The 21,002-nt window shown below is 31.6% G+C and overlaps 1 protein-coding gene and 1 pseudogene across 3 annotated transcripts in view; one reads left to right on the forward strand and one right to left on the reverse strand.

Moving 5' to 3' along the window:
- Positions 1–21,002, forward strand: part of slc5a10 (solute carrier family 5 member 10) — a 111,754-nt gene that overhangs the window by 22,042 nt on the left and 68,710 nt on the right. For all 3 annotated transcript variants that reach the window (XM_064962332.1, XM_064962331.1, XM_064962333.1), the window contains one exon: positions 12,803–12,943. In XM_064962332.1, the coding sequence (XP_064818404.1) occupies positions 12,803–12,943 (141 nt within the window). The remainder of the gene's footprint in view (positions 1–12,802; positions 12,944–21,002) is intronic.
- Positions 15,206–21,002, reverse strand: part of LOC135535929 (protein FAM83G-like) — a 54,069-nt pseudogene continuing 48,272 nt past the window's right edge.

Genomic DNA, 21,002 nt, shown 5'->3' on the forward strand with positions numbered 1-21,002 from the left:
TTATTATAATAGTAGTAATGTTATTATCAGTAGTAATAGTATTATAGCAGTAGTAATGTTATTATCAGTAGTAATGTTATGACCAGTAGTAATGTTATTATCAGTAGTAATGTTATGACCAGTAGTAATGTTATTATCAGTAGTAATGTTATTATCAGTAGTAATGTTATTATCCGTAGTAATAGTATTATGATAGTAGTAATGTTATTATCAGTAGTAATGTTATTATAATAGTAGTAGTACTATAGCAGTAGTAACGTTATTATCAGTAGTAATGTTATTATCAGTAGTAATAGTATTATAATAGTAGTAATCTTATTATCAGTAGTAATGTTATTAGCAGTAGTAACTTTATTATCAGTAGTAATGTTATTATCAGTAGTAATAGTATTATAATAGTAGTAATGTTATTATCAGTAGTAATAGTATTATAATAGTAGTAATGTTATGATCAGTAGTAGTACTATAACAGTAGTAATGTTATTATCAGTAGTAATGTTATTATAATAGTAGTAATGTTATTAGCAGTAGTAATGTTATTATCAGTAGTAGTGTTATTATAATAGTAGTAATAGTATTATAATAGTAGTAGTACTATAGCAGTAGTAATGCTATTATCAGTAGTAATGTTATTATCAGTAGTAATAGTATTATAATAGTAGTAATGTTATTATCAGTAGTAATAGTATTATAATAGTAGTTATAATAGTAGTAATGCTATTATCAGTAGTAATGTTATTATCAGCAGTAATATTATTATAATAGTAGTAATGTTATTATCAGTAGTAATGTTATTAGCAGTAGTAATGTTATTATCAGTAGTAATAGTATTATAATAGTAGTAATGCTATTATCAGTAGTAATGTTATTATAATAGTAGTAATGTTATTATCAGTAGTAATGTTATTATCAGTAGTAATGTTATTATAATAGTAGTCATAGTATTATAATAGTAGTAATGTTATGATCAGTAGTAGTACTATAACAGTAGTAATGTTATTATCAGTAGTAATGTTATTATAATAGTAGTAATGTTATTATCAGTAGTAATGTTATTATCAGTAGTAATGTTATTATCAGTAGTAATGTTATTATAATAGTAGTAATGTTATTATCGGTAGTAATAGTATTATAATAGTAGTAATGTTATTATCAGTAGTAATGTTATTATCAGTAGCAATGTTATTATCAGTAGTAATGTTATTATCAGTAGTAATGTTATTATCAGTAGTAATGTTATTATCCGTAGTAATAGTACTATAACAGTAGTAATGTTATTATCAGTAGTAATGTTATTATCAGTAGTAATAGTACTATAACAGTAGTAATGTTATAATAGTAGTAATGTTATTATCAGTAGTAATGTTATTATCAGTAGTAATAGTATTATAGTAGTAGTAGTACTATAGCAGTAGTAATGTTATCAGTAGTAATAGTATTATAATAGTAGTAGTACTATAGCAGTAGTAATGTTATTATCAGTAGTAATGTTATTATCAGTAGTAATGTTATTATCAGTAGTAATGTTATTATCAGTAGTAATAGTACTATAACAGTAGTAATGTTATTATCAGTAGTAATGTTATTATAATAGTAGTAATGTTATTATCAGTAGTAATAGTATTATAATAGTAGTAGTACTATAGCAGTAGTAATGTTATCAGTAGTAATAGTATTATAATAGTAGTAGTACTATAGCAGTAGTAATGTTATTATCAGTAGTAATAGTATTATAATAGTAGCAATGTTATTATCAGTAGTAATGTTATTATCAGTAGTAATGTTATTATCAGTAGTAATGTTATTATCAGTAGTACTAGTATTATAATAGTAGTAATGTTATGATCAGTAGTAATAGTATTATAATAGTAGTAATGTTATTATCAGTAGTAATAGTATTATGATAGTAGTAGTACTATAGCAGTAGTAATGTTATTATCAGTAGTAATGTTATTATCAGTAGTAATGTTATTATCAGTAGTAATAGTATTATAATAGTAGTAATGTTATTATCAGTAGTACTAGTATTATAATAGTAGTAATGTTATTATCAGTAGTAATAGTATTATAATAGTAGTAGTACTATAACAGTAGTAATGTTATTATCAGTAGTAATGTTATTATAATAGTAGTAATGTTATTATCAGTAGCAATAGTATTATAATAGTAGTAGTACTATAGCAGTAGTAATGTTATTATCAGTAGTAATGTTATTAGCAGTAGTAATGTTATTATCAGTAGTAGTGTTATTATAATAGTAGTAATAGTATTATAATAGTAGTAGTACTATAGCAGTAGTAATGCTATTATCAGTAGTAATGTTATTATCAGTAGTAATAGTATTATAATAGTAGTAATGTTATTATCAGTAGTAATAGTATTATAATAGTAGTAATGTTATTATCAGTAGTAATGTTATTATCAGTAGTAATGTTATTATCAGTAGTAATAGTATTATAATAGTAGTAATGCTATTATCAGTAGTAATGTTATTATAATAGTAGTAATGTTATTATCAGTAGTAATGTTATTATCAGTAGTAATGTTATTATAATAGTAGTCATAGTATTATAATAGTAGTAATGTTATGATCAGTAGTAGTACTATAACAGTAGTAATGTTATTATCAGTAGTAATGTTATTATAATAGTAGTAATGTTATTATCAGTAGTAATGTTATTATCAGTAGTAATGTTATTATCAGTAGTAATGTTATTATAATAGTAGTAATGTTATTATCGGTAGTAATAGTATTATAATAGTAGTAATGTTATTATCAGTAGTAATGTTATTATCAGTAGCAATGTTATTATCAGTAGTAATGTTATTATCAGTAGTAATGTTATTATCAGTAGTAATGTTATTATCCGTAGTAATAGTACTATAACATTAGTAATGTTATTATCAGTAGTAATGTTATTATCTGTAGTAATAGTACTATAACAGTAGTAATGTTATAATAGTAGTAATGTTATTATCAGTAGTAATGTTATTATCAGTAGTAATAGTATTATAGTAGTAGTAGTACTATAGCAGTAGTAATGTTATCAGTAGTAATAGTATTATAATAGTAGTAGTACTATAGCAGTAGTAATGTTATTATCAGTAGTAATGTTATTATCAGTAGTAATGTTATTATCAGTAGTAATAGTACTATAACAGTAGTAATGTTATTATCAGTAGTAATGTTATTATAATAGTAGTAATGTTATTATCAGTAGTAGTACAATAAAAGTAGTAATGTTATTATCAGTAGTAATGTTATTATAATAGTAGTAATGTTATTATCAGTAGTAATGTTATTATCAGTAGCAATGTTATTATCAGTAGTAATGTTATTATCAGTAGTAATGTTATTATCAGTAGTAATAGTATTATAATAGTAGTAGTACTATAGCAGTAGTAATGTTATTATCAGTAGTAATAGTATTATAATAGTAGTAATGTTATTATCAGTAGTAATGTTATTATCAGTAGTAATGTTATTATCAGTAGTAATGTTATTATCAGTAGTACTACTATTATAATAGTAGTAATAGTATTATAATAGTAGTAGTACTATAACAGTAGTAATGTTATTATCAGTAGTAATAGTATTATAATAGTAGTAGTACTATAGCAGTAGTAATGTTATTATCAGTAGTAATGTTATTATCAGTAGTAATGTTATTATAGCAGTAGTAATGTTATTATCAGTAGTAATAGTATTATAATAGTAGTAGTACTATAACAGTAGTAATGTTATTATCAGTAGTAATGTTATTATAGCAGTAGTAATGTTATTATCAGTAGTAATAGTATTATAATAGTAGTAGTACTATAACAGTAGTAATGTTATTATCAGTAGTAATGTTATTATCAGTAGTAATGTTATTATCAGTAGTAATAGTATTATAATAGTAGTAATGTTATTATCAGTAGTAATAGTATTATAATAGTAGTAGTACTATAACAGTAGTAATGTTATTATCAGTAGTAATAGTATTATAATAGTAGTAGTACTATAACAGTAGTAATGTTATTATCAGTAGTAATAGTATTATAATAGTAGTAGTACTATAGCAGTAGTAATGTTATTATCAGTAGTAATGTTATTATCAGTAGTAATGTTATTATAGCAGTAGTAATGTTATTATCAGTAGTAATGTTATTATAGCAGTAGTAATGTTATTATCAGTAGTAATGTTATTATCAGTAGTAATGTTATTATAGCAGTAGTAATGTTATTATCAGTAGTAATAGTATTATAATAGTAGTAGTACTATAGCAGTAGTAATGTTATTATCAGTAGTAATGTTATTATCAGTAGTAGTATTATTATAATAGTAGTAATGTTATGATCAGTAGTAGTACTATAACAGTAGTAATGTTATTATCAGTAGTAATGTTATTATAATAGTAGTAATGTTATTATCAGTAGTAATGTTATTATCAGTAGTATTGTTATTATCAGTAGTAATGTTATTATCAGTAGTAATGTTATTATAATAGTAGCAATGTTATTATCAGTAGTAATGTTATTATCAGTAGTAATAGTATTATAATAGTAGTAATGTTATTATCAGTAGTAATGTTATTATCAGTAGTAATGTTATTATCGGTAGCAATGTTATTATCAGTAGTAATGTTATTATCAGTAGTAATGTTATTATAATAGTAGTAATGTTATTATCGGTTGTAATAGTATTATAATAGTAGTAATGTTATTATCAGTAGTAATGTTATTATCAGTAGCAATGTTATTATCAGTAGTAATGTTATTATCAGTAGTAATGTTATTATCAGTGGTAATAGTACTATAACAGTAGTAATGTTATTATCAGTAGTAATGTTATTATCAGTAGTAATGTTATTATCAGTAGTAATGTTATTATCAGTAGTAATAGTACTATAACAGTAGTAATGTTATTATCAGTAGTAATAGTACTATAACAGTAGTAATGTTATTATCAGTAGTAATGTTATTATCAGTAGTAATAGTACTATAACAGTAGTAATGTTATAATAGTAGTAATGTTATTATCAGTAGTAATGTTATTATCAGTAGTAATAGTATTATAGTAGTAGTAGTACTATAGCAGTAGTACTGTTATCAGTAGTAATAGTATTATAATAGTAGTAGTACTATAGCAGTAGTAATGTTATCATCAGTAGTAATGTTATTATCAGTAGTAATGTTATTATCAGTAGTAATGTTATTATCAGTAGTAATAGTACTATAACAGTAGTAATGTTATTATCAGTAGTAATGTTATTATAATAGTAGTAATGTTATTATCAGTAGTAATAGTATTATAATAGTAGTAGTACTATAGCAGTAGTAATGTTATCAGTAGTAATAGTATTATAATAGTAGTAGTACTATAGCAGTAGTAATGTTATTATCAGTAGTAATGTTATTATCAGTAGTAATGTTATTATCAGTAGTAATAGTATTATAATAGTAGTAATGTTATTATCAGTAGTAATGTTATTATCAGTAGTAATAGTATTATAACAGTAGTAATGTTATTATCAGTAGTACTAGTATTATAATAGTAGTAATGTTATGATCAGTAGTAATAGTATTATAATAGTAGTAGTACTATAACAGTAGTAATGTTATTATCAGTAGTAATGTTATTATCAGTAGTAATGTTATTATCAGTAGTAATAGTATTATAACAGTAGTAATGTTATCAGTAGTAATAGTATTATAATAGTAGTAGTACTATAGCAGTAGTAATGTTATTATCAGTAGTAATGTTATTATCAGTAGTAATGTTATTATCAGTAGTAATGTTATTATCAGTAGTAATAGTATTATAACAGTAGTAATGTTATTATCAGTAGTAATGTTATTATCAGTAGTAATAGTATTATAACAGTAGTAATGTTATTATCAGTAGTAATGTTATTTTCAGTAGTAATGTTATTATCAGTAGTAATGTTATTATCAGTAGTAATGTTATTATCAGTAGTAATAGTATTATAACAGTAGTAATGTTATCAGTAGTAATAGTATTATAATAGTAGTAGTACTATAGCAGTAGTAATGTTATTATCAGTAGTAATGTTATTATCAGTAGTAATGTTATTATCAGTAGTACTAGTATTATAATAGTAGTAATGTTATCAGTAGTAATAGTATTATAATAGTAGTAGTACTATAGCAGTAGTAATGTTATTATCAGTAGTAATGTTATTATCAGTAGTGATGTTATTATCAGTAGTAATAGTATTATAACAGTAGTAATGTTATTATCAGTAGTACTAGTATTATAATAGTAGTAATGTTATGATCAGTAGTAATAGTATTATAATAGTAGTAGTACTATAACAGTAGTAATGTTATTATCAGTAGTAATAGTATTATAATAGTAGTAATGTTATTATCAGTAGTAATAGTATTATAATAGTAGTAATTTTATTATCAGTAGTAATAGTATTATAATAGTAGTAGTACTATAACAGTAGTAATGTTATTATCAGTAGTAATAGTATTATAATAATAGTAATGTTATTATCAGTAGTAATAGTATTAAAATAGTAGTTATAATAGTAGTAATAGTATTATAATAGTAGTAGTACTATAACAGTAGTAATGTTATTATCAGCAGTAATAGTATTATAATAGTAGTAGTACTATAGCAGTAGTAATGTTATTATCAGTAGTAATGTTATTATCAGTAGTAATGTTATTATAGCAGTAGTAATGTTATTATCAGTAGTAATAGTATTATAATAGTAGTAATGTTATGATCAGTAGTAGTACTATAACAGTAGTAATGTTATTATCAGTAGTAATGTTATTATAATAGTAGTAATGTTATTATCAGTAGTAATGTTATTATCAGTAGTAATGTTATTATAATAGTAGTAATGTTATTATCGGTAGTAATAGTATGATAATAGTAGTAATGTTATTATCAGTAGTAATGTTATTATCAGTAGCAATGTTATTATCAGTAGTAATGTTATTATCAGTAGTAATGTTATTATCAGTGGTAATAGTACTATAACAGTAGTAATGTTATTATCAGTAGTAATGTTATTATCAGTAGTAATGTTATTATCAGTAGTAATAGTACTATAACAGTAGTAATGTTATTATCAGTAGTAATAGTACTATAACAGTAGTAATGTTATAATAGTAGTAATGTTATTATCAGTAGTAATGTTATTATCAGTAGTAATAGTATTATAATAGTAGTAGTACTATAGCAGTAGTAATGTTATTATCAGTAGTAATGTTATTATCAGTAGTAATGTTATTATAATAGTAGTAATGTTATTATCGGTAGTAATAGTATTATAATAGTAGTAATGTTATTATCAGTAGTAATGTTATTATCAGTAGCAATGTTATTATCAGTAGTAATGTTATTATCAGTGGTAGTAGTACTATAACAGTAGTAATGTTATTATCAGTAGTAATGTTATTATCAGTAGTAATGTTATTATCAGTAGTAATGTTATTATCAGTAGTAATAGTACTATAACAGTAGTAATGTTATTATCAGTAGTAATGTTATTATCAGTAGTAATAGTATTATAGTAGTAGTAGTGCTATAGCAGTAGTAATGTTATCAGTAGTAATAGTATTATAATAGTAGTAGTACTATAGCAGTAGTAATGTTATTATCAGTAGTAATGTTATTATCAGTAGTAATGTAATTATCAGTAGTAATAGTACTATAACAGTAGTAATGTTATTATCAGTAGTAATGTTATTATAATAGTAGTAATGTTATTATCAGTAGTAATAGTATTATAATAGTAGTAGTACTATAGCAGTAGTAATGTTATCAGTAGTAATAGTATTATAATAGTAGTAGTACTATAGCAGTAGTAATGTTATTATCAGTAGTAATGTTATTATCAGTAGTAATGTTATTATCAGTAGTAATAGTATTATCAGTAGTAATGTTATTATCAGTAGTAATAGTATTATAATAGTAGTAGTACTATAACAGTAGTAATGTTATTATCAGTAGTAATAGTATTATAATAGTAGTAATGTTATTATCAGTAGTAATAGTATTATAATAGTAGTAATAGTATTATCAGTAGTAATAGTATTATAATAGTAGTAGTACTATAACAGTAGTAATGTTATTATCAGTAGTAATGTTATTATCAGTAGTACTAGTATTATAATAGTAGTAATGTTATGATCAGTAGTAATGTTATTATCAGTAGTAATAGTATTATAATAGTAGTAGTACTATAGCAGTAGTAATGTTATTATCAGTAGTAATGTTATTATCAGTAGTAATGTTATTATAGCAGTAGTAATGTTATTATCAGTAGTAATAGTATTATAATAGTAGTAATGTTATTATTAGTAGTAATGTTATTATCAGTAGTAATAGTATTATAATAGTAGTAATGTTATTATCAGTAGTAATGTTATTATCAGTAGCAATGTTATTATCAGTAGTAATGTTATTATCAGTAGTAATGTTATTATCAGTGGTAATAGTACTATAACAATAGTAATGTTATTATCAGTAGTAATGTTATTATCAGTAGTAATGTTATTATCAGTGGTAATAGTACTATAACAGTAGTAATGTTATTATCAGTAGTAATGTTATTATCAGTAGTAATAGTACTATAACAGTAGTAATGTTATAATAGTAGTAATGTTATTATCAGTAGTAATGTTATTATCAGTAGTAATAGTATTATAGTAGTAGTAGTACTATAGCAGTAGTAATGTTATTATCAGTAGTAATGTTATTATCAGTAGTACTAGTATTATAATAGTAGTAATGTTATCAGTAGTAATAGTATTATAATAGTAGTAGTACTATAGCAGTAGTAATGTTATTATCAGTAGTAATGTTATTATCAGTAGTAATGTTATTATCAGTAGTAATAGTATTATAACAGTAGTAGTACTATAACAGTAGTAATGTTATTATCAGTAGTAATGTTATTATCAGTAGTAATGTTATTATCAGTAGTAATGTTATTATCAGTAGTAATAGTATTATAATAGTAGTAATGTTATTATCAGTAGTAATGTTATTATCAGTAGTAATGTTATTATCAGTAGGAATGTTATTATCAGTAGTAATGCTATTATCAGTAGTAATGTTATTATCAGTAGTAATGTTATTATCAGTAGTAGTGTTATTATCAGTAGTAATGTTATTATAATAGTACTAATGTTATTATAATAGTAGTAATGTTATTATAGCAGTAGTAATAGTATTATAATAGTAGTAATGTTATTATAATAGTAGTAATGTTATTATAGCAGTAGTAATAGTATTATAATAGTAGTAATGTTATTATCAGTAGTAATGTTATTATCAGTAGTAATGTTATTATCAGTAGTAGTGTTATTATCAGTAGTAATGTTATTATCAGTAGTAATAGTATTATAATAGTAGTAATGTTATTATCAGTAGTAATGTTATTATCAGTAGTAATAGTATTATAATAGTAGTAATGTTATTATCAGTAGTAATGTTATTATCAGTAGTAATAGTATTATAATAGTAGTAATAGTATTATAATAGTAGTAATGTTATTATCAGTAGTAATGTTATGATCAGTAGTAATGTTATTATCAGTAGTAATGTTATTATAATATTAGTAATGTTATTATCAGTAGTAATAGTATTATAATAGTAGTAGTACTATAACAGTAGTAATGTTATTATCAGTAGTAATAGTATTATAATAGTAGTAGTACTATAGCAGTAGTAATGTTATTATCAGTAGTAATGTTATTATCAGTAGTAATGTTATTATCAGTAGTAATAGTATTATAATAGTAGTAGTACTATAGCAGTAGTAATGTTATCAGTAGTAATAGTATTATAATAGTAGTAGTACTACAACAGTAGTAATGTTATTATCAGTAGTAATAGTATTAAAATAGTAGTAATGTTATTATCAGTAGTAATGTTATTATCAGTAGTAATGTTATTATCAGTAGTAATGTTATTATCAGTAGTAATGTTATTATCAGTAGTAATGTTATTATCAGTAGTAATAGTATTATAATAGTAGTAATGTTATTATCAGTAGTAATGTTATTATCAGTAGTAATGTTATTATCAGTAGTAATGTTATTATCAGTAGTAATGTTATTATCAGTAGTAATGTTATTATCAGTAGTAATGTTATTATCAGTAGTAGTGTTATTATCAGTAGTAATGTTATTATAATAGTAGTAATGTTATTATAATAGTAGTAATGTTATTATAGCAGTAGTAATAGTATTATAATAGTAGTAATGTTATTATAATAGTAGTAATGTTATTATAGCAGTAGTAATAGTATTATAATAGTAGTAATGTTATTATCAGTAGTAATGTTATTATCAGTAGTAATGTTATTATCAGTAGTAGTGTTATTATCAGTAGTAATGTTATTATCAGTAGTAATAGTATTATAATAGTAGTAATGTTATTATCAGTAGTAATGTTATTATCAGTAGTAATAGTATTATAATAGTAGTAATGTTATTATCAGTAGTAATGTTATTATCAGTAGTAATAGTATTATAATAGTAGTAATAGTATTATAATAGTAGTAATGTTATTATCAGTGGTAATGTTATGATCAGTAGTAATGTTATTATCAGTAGTAATGTTATTATAATATTAGTAATGTTATTATCAGTAGTAATAGTATTATAATAGTAGTAGTACTATAGCAGTAGTAATGTTATCAGTAGTAATAGTATTATAATAGTAGTAGTACTATAGCAGTAGTAATGTTATTATCAGTAGTAATGTTATTATCAGTAGTAATGTTATTATCAGTAGTAATAGTATTATAATAGTAGTAGTACTATAGCAGTAGTAATGTTATCAGTAGTAATAGTATTATAATAGTAGTAGTACTATAACAGTAGTAATGTTATTATCAGTAGTAATGTTATTATCAGTAGTACTAGTATTATAATAGTAGTAATGGTATGATCAGTAGTAATAGTATTATAATAGTAGTAGTACTATAACAGTAGTAATGTTATTATCAGTAGTAATAGTATTATAATAGTAGTAATGTTATTATCAGTAGTAATAGTATTATAATAGTAGTAATGTTATTATCAGTAGTAATAGTATTATAATAGTAGTAGTACTATAACAGTAGTAATGTTATTATCAGTGGTAATAGTATTATAATAATAGTAATGTTATTATCAGTAGTAATAGTATTATAATAGTAGTTATAATAGTAGTAATAGTATTATAATAGTAGTAGTACTATAACAGTAGTAATGTTATTATCAGCAGTAATAGTATTATAATAGTAGTAGTACTATAGCAGTAGTAATGTTATTATCGGTAGTAATGTTATTATCAGTAGTAATGTTATTATAGCAGTAGTAATGTTATTATCAGTAGTAATAGTATTATAATAGTAGTAATGTTATTATCAGTAGTAGTAGTATTATAATAGTAGTAATGTTATGATCAGTAGTAGTACTATAACAGTAGTAATGTTATTATCAGTAGTAATGTTATTATAATAGTAGTAATGTTATTATCGGTAGTAATAGTATTATAATAGTAGTAATGTTATTATCAGTAGTACTAGTATTATAATAGTAGTAATGTTATGGTCAGTAGTAATAGTATTATAATAGTAGTAGTACTATAACAGTAGTAATGTTATTATCAGTAGTAATAGTATTATAATAGTAGTAATGTTATTATCAGTAGTAATAGTATTATAATAGTAGTAATGTTATTATCAGTAGTAATGTTATTATCAGTAGTAATAGTATTATAATAGTAGTAATGTTATTATCAGTAGTAGTAGTATTATAATAGTAGTAATGTTATGATCAGTAGTAGTACTATAACAGTAGTAATGTTATTATCAGTAGTAATGTTATTATAATAGTAGTAATGTTATTATCAGTAGTAATGTTATTATCAGTAGTAATGTTATTATCAGTAGTAATGTTATTATCGGTAGTAATAGTATTATAATAGTAGTAATGTTATTATCAGTAGTAATGTTATTATCAGTGGTAATAGTACTATAACAGTAGTAATGTTATTATCAGTAGTAATGTTATTATCAGTAGTAATGTTATTATCAGTAGTAATGTTATTATCAGTAGTAATAGTACTATAACAGTAGTAATGTTATTATCAGTAGTAATAGTACTATAACAGTAGTAATGTTATAATAGTAGTAATGTTATTATCAGTGGTAATGTTATTATCAGTAGTAATAGTATTATAGCAGTAGTAATGTTATTATCAGTAGTAATGTTATTATCAGTGGTAATGTTATTATCAGTAGTAATGTTATTATCAGTAGTAATAGTACTATAACAGTAGTAATGTTATTATCAGTAGTAATGTTATTATAATAGTAGTAATGTTATTATCAGTAGTAATAGTATTATAATAGTAGTAGTACTATAGCAGTAGTAATGTTATCAGTAGTAATAGTATTATAATAGTAGTAGTACTATAGCAGTAGTAATGTTATTATCAGTAGTAATGTTATTATCAGTAGTAATGTTATTATCAGTAGTACTAGTATTATAATAGTAGTAATGTTATGATCAGTAGTAATAGTATTATAATAGTAGTAGTACTATAACAGTAGTAATGTTATTTTCAGTATTATAACAGTAGTAATGTTATTATCAGTATTATAGTATAATAGTAATAGTATTATAATAGTAGTAATGTTATTTTCAGTATTATAATAGTATTATAATAGTAGTAATGTTATCAGTATTATAGTATTATAATAGTAATAGTATTATAATACTAGTAATGTATTATAATTAGTAGTGAGGTTTATAGTGTGATTCTCATTGTTTTTTCAGATCATCCCCAACAGTAGCTGTCACCTGCCCAGAGAGGACGCAATGCACCTGTTTAGACACCCGGTTACTGGAGACCTGCCCTGGCCTGGCATGACCCTGGGACTGACTATACTGGCCACCTGGTACTGGTGTACTGATCAGGTAGATATAACCTCTAACCCTGGCATGACCCTGGGACTGACTATACTGGCTACCTGGTACTGGTGTACTGACCAGGTAGATATAACCTCTAACTCCTGACCTCTGACCCTGACTATACTGGCTACCAGGTAGATCTGACCCCTGACCTCTGACCCTGGCATGACCCTGGGACTGACTATACTGGCTACCAGGTAGATCTGACCCCTGACCTCTAACACTGGCATGACCCTGGGAGTGACTGCATTTGGAAAGTATTCTGACCCATTCCCTTTTTCCACACTTTGTTACGTTACAGCCTTATTCTAAACTGGATTAAATCAATTATTTTCCTCATCAATCTATACACAATACCCCATAATGACATCACAATACCCCATAATGACATCACAATACCCAATAATGACATCACAATACCCCATAATGACATCACAATACCCTATAATGACATCACAATACCCAATAATGACATCACAATACCCCATAATGACATCACAATACCCCATAATGACAAAGCAATACCCCATAATGACAAAGCAAAAACAGATTTTACATAAATATTCAGACCCTTTGCTATGAGACTCGAAATTGAGCTCATCCTGTTTCCATTGATAATCCTTGAGAGGTTTCTACAACTTGATTGGAGTCCACCTGTGGTAAATTCAATTGATTGGACATGATTGGACACACCTGTCTATATAAGGTCCCACAGTTGACAGTTCATGTCAGAGCAAAAATCAAGCCATGAGGTCGAAGGAATTGTCCGTAGAGCTCCGAGACAGGATTGTGACGAGGCACAGATCTCGGGAAAGGTACCAAAACATTTTCTCACCATTGAAAGTCATCAAGAAAACAGTGGCCTCCATCATTGTTGTTTGGAACCACCAAGACTCTTCCTAGAGCTGGCCTCCCGGCCAAACTGAGAAAACAGGGAGAAGGGGCCTTGGTCAGGAGGTGACCAAGAACCCGATGGTCACTCTGACAGAGCTCCAGAGTTCCTCTGTGGAGATGGGAGAACCTTCCAGAAGGACAACCATCCTGCAGCACTCCACCAATCAGGTAGAGTGGTCAAACGGAAGCCACTCCTCAGTAAAAGGCACATGACAGCCCGGTTGGGGTTTGCCAAAAGGCACCTAAAGGACTCTGACCATGAAAAACAAGATTCTTTGGTCTGATGAAACCAAGATTGAACTCGTTGGCCTGAATGCCAAGCATCACATCTGGAGGAAACCTGGCAGCATCCCTACAGTGAAGCATGGTGTTGGTGGCAGCATCATGCTGTGGGGATGTTTTTCAGCAGCAGAGACTGGGAGACTAGTCAGGATCGAGGGAAAGTTGAACGGAGCAATGTACAGAGACATCCTTGATGAAAACCTGCTCCACCTTCCGACAGGACAACGACCCTAAGCACATAGCCAAGACAACGCAGGAGTGGCTTCGGGACAAGTCTCTGAATGTCCTTGAGTGACTCAGCCAGAGCCCGAACATCTCTGGAGAGACCTTAAAAAAGCTGTGCAGCGACGCTCCCCATCCAACCTGACAACCAAGCTGACAGCTTGAGAGGATCTGCAGAGAAGAATGGGAGAAACTCCCCAAATACAGGTGTGCCAAGCTGGTAGCGTCATACCCAAGGAGACTCAAAGGCACAATCGCTGCCAAAGCTGCTTCAACAAAGGGTCTGAATACTGTAAATGTAAAGGGTCTGAATACTGTAAATGTAAAGGGTCTGAACACTGTAAATGTAAAGGGTCTGAATACTGTAAATGTAAAGGGTCTGAATACTGTAAATGTAAAGGGTCTGAATACTGTAAATGTAAAGGGTCTGAATACTGTAAATGTAAAGGGTCTGAATACTGTAAATGTAAAGGGTCTGAATACTGTAAATGTAAAGGGTCTGAATACTGTAAATGTAAAGGGTCTGAATACTGTAAATGTAACGGGTCTGAATACTGTAAATGTAAAGGGTCTGAATACTGTAAATGTAAAGGGTCTGAATACTGTAAATGTAAAGGGTCTGAATACTGTAAATGTAACGGTTGCAAATAATTCTAAACCTGTTTTTGTCATTTTGGTGTATTGTGTGTAGATGAGGGGCGAAAAAACTATTTAATCCATTTAGAATACGTCTGAAACAAAATGTGGACAAAGTCAAGGGCTCGAATACTTTCTGAATGCACTTTACTAGCTACATGCTACTGGTACACTGACCAGGTAACCTCTAACCCCTGACCTTTAACTCCTCACAGTAAAAACCAACCAACAACGTTAAGTCAAGAGCATTTTATTGATAACATTCTCCTAACGTTTTAACAACGTTCATGTCCAACATCGGCAAAAATCTGCCATCGTTTCAAAACGTTACTCACGCCCTCATAGTCCCAGTAACCAATCAGAGTGAGCGTTAGGCCACTCAGAGTCTCTCCAGCCAAGTAAACCTAGCTGGTCAGACTACGGCGGCCTGGAGAGGACAGCCCTCTCAAACAGAGGAAACTCAAATAAATCCTTAAATCTTAAGGTTTCAACAAATGTCCAGATTACGTCCAGATTACGTCCAGATCGCCCCATTGGCCAGGAAAGGCCATGTTAAAAAAACAACAACCTTAAAACATTTTTCTGGCAAACATTCAAAAACCAGCTGGAAAATGTCCTGCAAACATTCAATTCATGTGACAGTAGATAGACAGTAGATAGACAGTAGACAGAGAGTAGACAGAATCCAGACAAGGTTCGTTAAAGGTAGAGTCAGCGATGCAAAAAGTAAACAGCAGAACTCGACGACTTCTGTGAAAACTAAAAATATGAAGCGAGAGGCCTCTGTCTTGGTCCTGCAGCTATCATGTTGTATCTGTTTTGGTCCTGCAGCTATCACGTTGTATCTGTCTTGGTCCTGCAGCTATCACGTTGTATCTGTTTTGGCCCTGCAGCTATCACGTTGTATCTGTCTTGGTCCTGCAGCTATCACGTTGTATCTGTCTTGGTCCTGCAGCTGTCACGTTGTACCAGAGTGAGTCTGTCTTGGTCCTGCAGCTATCACGTTGTATCAGAGTGAGTCTGTCTTGGTCCTGCAGCTATCACGTTGTACCAGAGTGAGTCTGTCTTGGTCCTGCAGCTATCATGTTGTATCTGTCTTGGTCCTGCAGCTATCACGTTGTATCTGTCTTGGTCCTGCTGCTATCACGTTGTATCAGAGTGAGTCTGTCTTGGTCCTGCAGCTATCACGTTGTATCTGTCTTGGTCCTGCAGCTATCACGTTGTATCTGTCTTGGTCCTGCAGCTATCACGTTGTATCTGTCTTGGTCCTGCAGCTATCACGTTGTATCTGTCTTGGTCCTGCAGCTATCACGTTGTATCTGTCTTGGTCCTGCAGCTATCACGTTGTATCTGTCTTGGTCCTGCAGCTATCACGTTGCATCTGTCTTGGTCCTGCAGCTATCATGTTGTATCAGAGTGAGTCTGTCTTGGTCCTGCAGCTATCACGTTGTATCAGAGTGAGTCTGTCTTGGTCCTGCAGCTATCATGTTGTATCAGAGTGAGTCTGTCTTGGTCCGCAGCTATCAAGTTGTATCAGAGTGAGTCTGTCTTGGTCCTGCAGCTATCACGTTGTATCTGTCTTGGTCCGCAGCTATCATGTTGTATCTGTCTTGGTCCTGCAGCTATCACGTTGTATCTGTCTTGGTCCTGCAGCTATCACGTTGCATCTGTCTTGGTCCGCAGCTATCACATTGTATCAGAGTCAGACTGTCTTGGTCCTGCAGCTATCACATTGTATCTGTCTTGGTCCTGCAGCTATCACGTTGCATCTGTCTTGGTCCTGCAGCTATCACGTTGTATCTGTCTTGGTCCTGCAGCTATCATGTTGTATCAGAGTGAGTCTGTCTTGGTCCTGCAGCTATCATGTTGTATCAGAGTGAGTCTGTCTTGGTCCTGCAGCTATCATGTTGTATCAGAGTGAGTCTGTCTTGGTCCTGCAGCTATCACGTTGTATCAGAGTGAGTCTGTCTTGGTCCTACAGCTATCATGTTGTATCTGTCTTGGTCCTGCAGCTATCACGTTGTATCTGTCTTGGTCCTGCAGCTATCACGTTGTATCAGAGTGAGTCTGTCTTGGTCCTGCAGCTATCACGTTGTATCAGAGTGAGTCTGTCTTGGTCCTACAGCTATCACGTTGTATCTGTCTTGGTCCTGCAGCTATCACGTTGTATCTGTCTTGGTCCTGCAGCTATCACGTTGTATCAGAGTGGATCTCCTGAGTAACTGCATCGTCTTGTATCATGTTCATCTGCAATATTCTCTGTTCATCCTTCTCCTTGAGGCAACATATTGCTGAGTCTCATTTTCAACATTCAGATAACATTCTTTAAACAATAGAGAAACATCCAAATTTTTACATTTACATTTACATTTTGTCCAGTCAAGTTATTAATCTAGTCAGAGCAACCAATCAGACACATGATCTGGACAGAGCAACCAATCAGACACATGATCTGAACAGAGCAACCAATCAGACACATGATCTGAACAGAGCAACCAATCAGACACATGATCCGGACAGAGCAACCAATCAGACACATGATCTGAACAGAGCAACCAATCAGACACATGATCCGGACAGAGCAACCAATCAGACACATGATCTAGTCAGAGCAACCAATCTGACACATGATCTGGTTAGAGCAACCAATCAGACACATGATCAAGTCAGAGCAACCAATCAGACAAACATAAAAAACAACAACATTCAGTTACATTGTCTGTCTTATTTCCTGCTAGCCGTCCCATTGGTCCATACATTAGTCAATCCTAGCCGTCCCATTGGTCCATACATTAGTCAAGCCTAGCCGTCTCATTGGTCCATACATTAGTCAATCCTAGCCGACCTCCTTGTTGTCAAGCGACGCGTTCGTCTGTGAGGCTATATACCGCCCCCTCAGTAGTTGATTGGTCAGTTTGGAGAAGGACACGCCCATAGCTCCTGCTGGAATGGATGCTCGACGTGGGGAGGCGTGGCCAGAGGAAAGTCCCGCCCCTTTGTAGGCAGGGCTGTGTCGTCGTGGAGACCGGCTGGAGCGAGTATCGGAGGGCTGCAGTGATTGGCCCTGCAAGTAGCGATGTCCTCCAATCACAGGGCACGATGCTAGTGGCGAGCGGTGGACACTTCTTGGTTTGGCAATGACGACTTTAGCCCTGCTCATCTGGCGCCCATCACGACCTGGCGACCTGGAGTTCTGAAACAACTAGAGTCAGAGAGAGAGGGAGCGTTAGACTGAGTCAGAGAGAGAGGGAGAGTCACAGACAGACACTCACAGACCCATACTGCCTGACTACAGTTAGATCTACATACTAACACACTGCCCTGACCCATACTGCCTGACTACAGTTAGATCTACATACTAACACACTGCCCTGACCCATACTGCCTGACTACAGTTAGATCTACATACTAACACACTGCCCTGACCCATACTGCCTGACTACAGTTAGATCTACATACTAACACACTGCCCTGACCCATACTGCCTGACTACAGTTAGATCTACATACTAACACACTGCCCTGACCCATACTGCCTGACTACAGTTAGATCTACATACTAACACACTGCCCTGACCCATACTGCCTGACTACAGTTAGATCTACATACTAACACACTGCCCTGACCCATACTGCCTGACTACAGTTAGATCTAAATACTAACACACTGCCCTGACCCATACTGCCTGACTACAGTTAGATCTACATACTAACACACTGCCCTGACCCATACTGCCTGACGACAGTTAGATCTACATACTAGCACACTGCCCTGACCCTGACCCATACTGCCTGACTACAGTTAGATCTACATACTAACACACTGCCCTGACCCATACTGCCTGACTACAGTTAGATCTACATACTAACACACTGCCCTGACCCATACTGCCTGACTACAGTTAGATCTACATACTAACACACTGCCCTGACCCATACTGCCTGACTACAGTTAGATCTACATACTAACACACTGCCCTGACCCATACTGCCTGACTACAGTTAGATCTACATACTAACACACTGCCCTGACCCATACTGCCTGGCTACAGTTAGATCTACACACTAACACACTGCCCTGACCCTGACCCATACTGCCTGACTACAGTTAGATCTACACACTAACACACTGCCCTGACCCATACTGCCTGACTACAGTTAGATCTACATACTAACACACTGCCCTGACCCATACTGCCTGACTACAGTTAGATCTACATACTAACACACTGCCCTGACCCATACTGCCTGACTACAGTTAGATCTACATACTAGCACACTGCCCTGACCCTGACCCATACTGCCTGTCTACAGTTAGATCTACATACTAACACACTGCCCTGACCCATACTGCCTGACTACAGTTAGATCTACATACTAACACACTGCCCTGACCCTGACCCATACTGCCTGACTACAGTTAGATCTACATACTAACACACTGCCCTGACCCTGACCCATACTGCCTGACTACAGTTAGATCTACATACTAACACACTGCCCTGACCCATACTGCCTGACTACAGTTAGATCTACATACTAACGCACTGCCCTGACCCATACTGCCTGGCTACAGTTAGATCTACATACTAACACACTGCCCTGACCCATACTGCCTGACTACAGTTAGATCTACATACTAACACACTGCCCTGACCCATACTGCCTGACTACAGTTAGATCTACATACTAACGCACTGCCCTGACCCATACTGCCTGACTACAGTTAGATCTACACACTAACACACTGCCCTGACCCATACTGCCTGACTACAGTTAGATCTACATACTAACACACTGCCCTGACCCTGACCCATACTGCCTGACTACAGTTAGATCTACATACTAACACACTGCCCTGACCCATACTGCCTGACTACAGTTAGATCTACATACTAACACACTGCCCTGACCCATACTGCCTGACTACAGTTAGATCTACATACTAACACACTGCCCTGACCCATACTGCCTGACTACAGTTAGATCTACATACTAACACACTGCCCTGACCCATACTGCCTGACTACAGTTAGATCTACATACTAACACACTGCCCTGACCCATACTGCCTGACTACAGTTAGATCTACATACTAACACACTGCCCTGACCCATACTGCCTGACTACAGTTAGATCTACATACTAACACACTGCCCTGACCCATACTGCCTGACTACAGTTAGATCTACATACTAACACACTGCCCTGACCCATACTGCTTGACTACAGTTAGATCTACATACTAACACACTGCCCTGACCCTGACCCATACTGCCTGACTACAGTTAGATCTACATACTAACACACTGCCCTGACCCATACTGCCTGACTACAGTTAGATCTACATACTAACACACTGCCCTGACCCTGACCCATACTGCCTGACTACAGTTAGATCTACATACTAACACACTGCCCTGACCCATACTGCCTGACTACAGTTAGATCTACATACTAACACACTGCCCTGACCCATACTGCCTGACTACAGTTAGATCTACATACTAACACACTGCCCTGACCCATACTGCCTGACTACAGTTAGATCTACATACTAACGCACTGCCCTGACCCATACTGCCTGACTACAGTTAGATCTACATACTAACACACTGCCCTGACCCATACTGCCTGGCTACAGTTAGATCTACATACTAACACACTGCCCTGACCCTGACCCATACTGCCTGACTACAGTTAGATCTACATACTAACACACTGCCCTGACCCATACTGCCTGACTACAGTTAGATCTACATACTAACACACTGCCCTGACCCATACTGCCTGACTACAGTTAGATCTACATACTAACGCACTGCCCTGACCCATACTGCCTGGCTACAGTTAGATCTACATACTAACACACTGCCCTGACCCATACTGCCTGACTACAGTTAGATCTACATACTAACACACTGCCCTGACCCATACTGCCTGACTACAGTTAGATCTACATACTAACGCACTGCCCTGACCCATACTGCCTGACTACAGTTAGATCTACACACTAACACACTGCCCTGACC

The sequence above is a fragment of the Oncorhynchus masou genome, unplaced genomic scaffold (assembly GCF_036934945.1).
Source record: "Oncorhynchus masou masou isolate Uvic2021 unplaced genomic scaffold, UVic_Omas_1.1 unplaced_scaffold_532, whole genome shotgun sequence".
Lineage (NCBI taxonomy): Eukaryota > Metazoa > Chordata > Actinopteri > Salmoniformes > Salmonidae > Oncorhynchus > Oncorhynchus masou.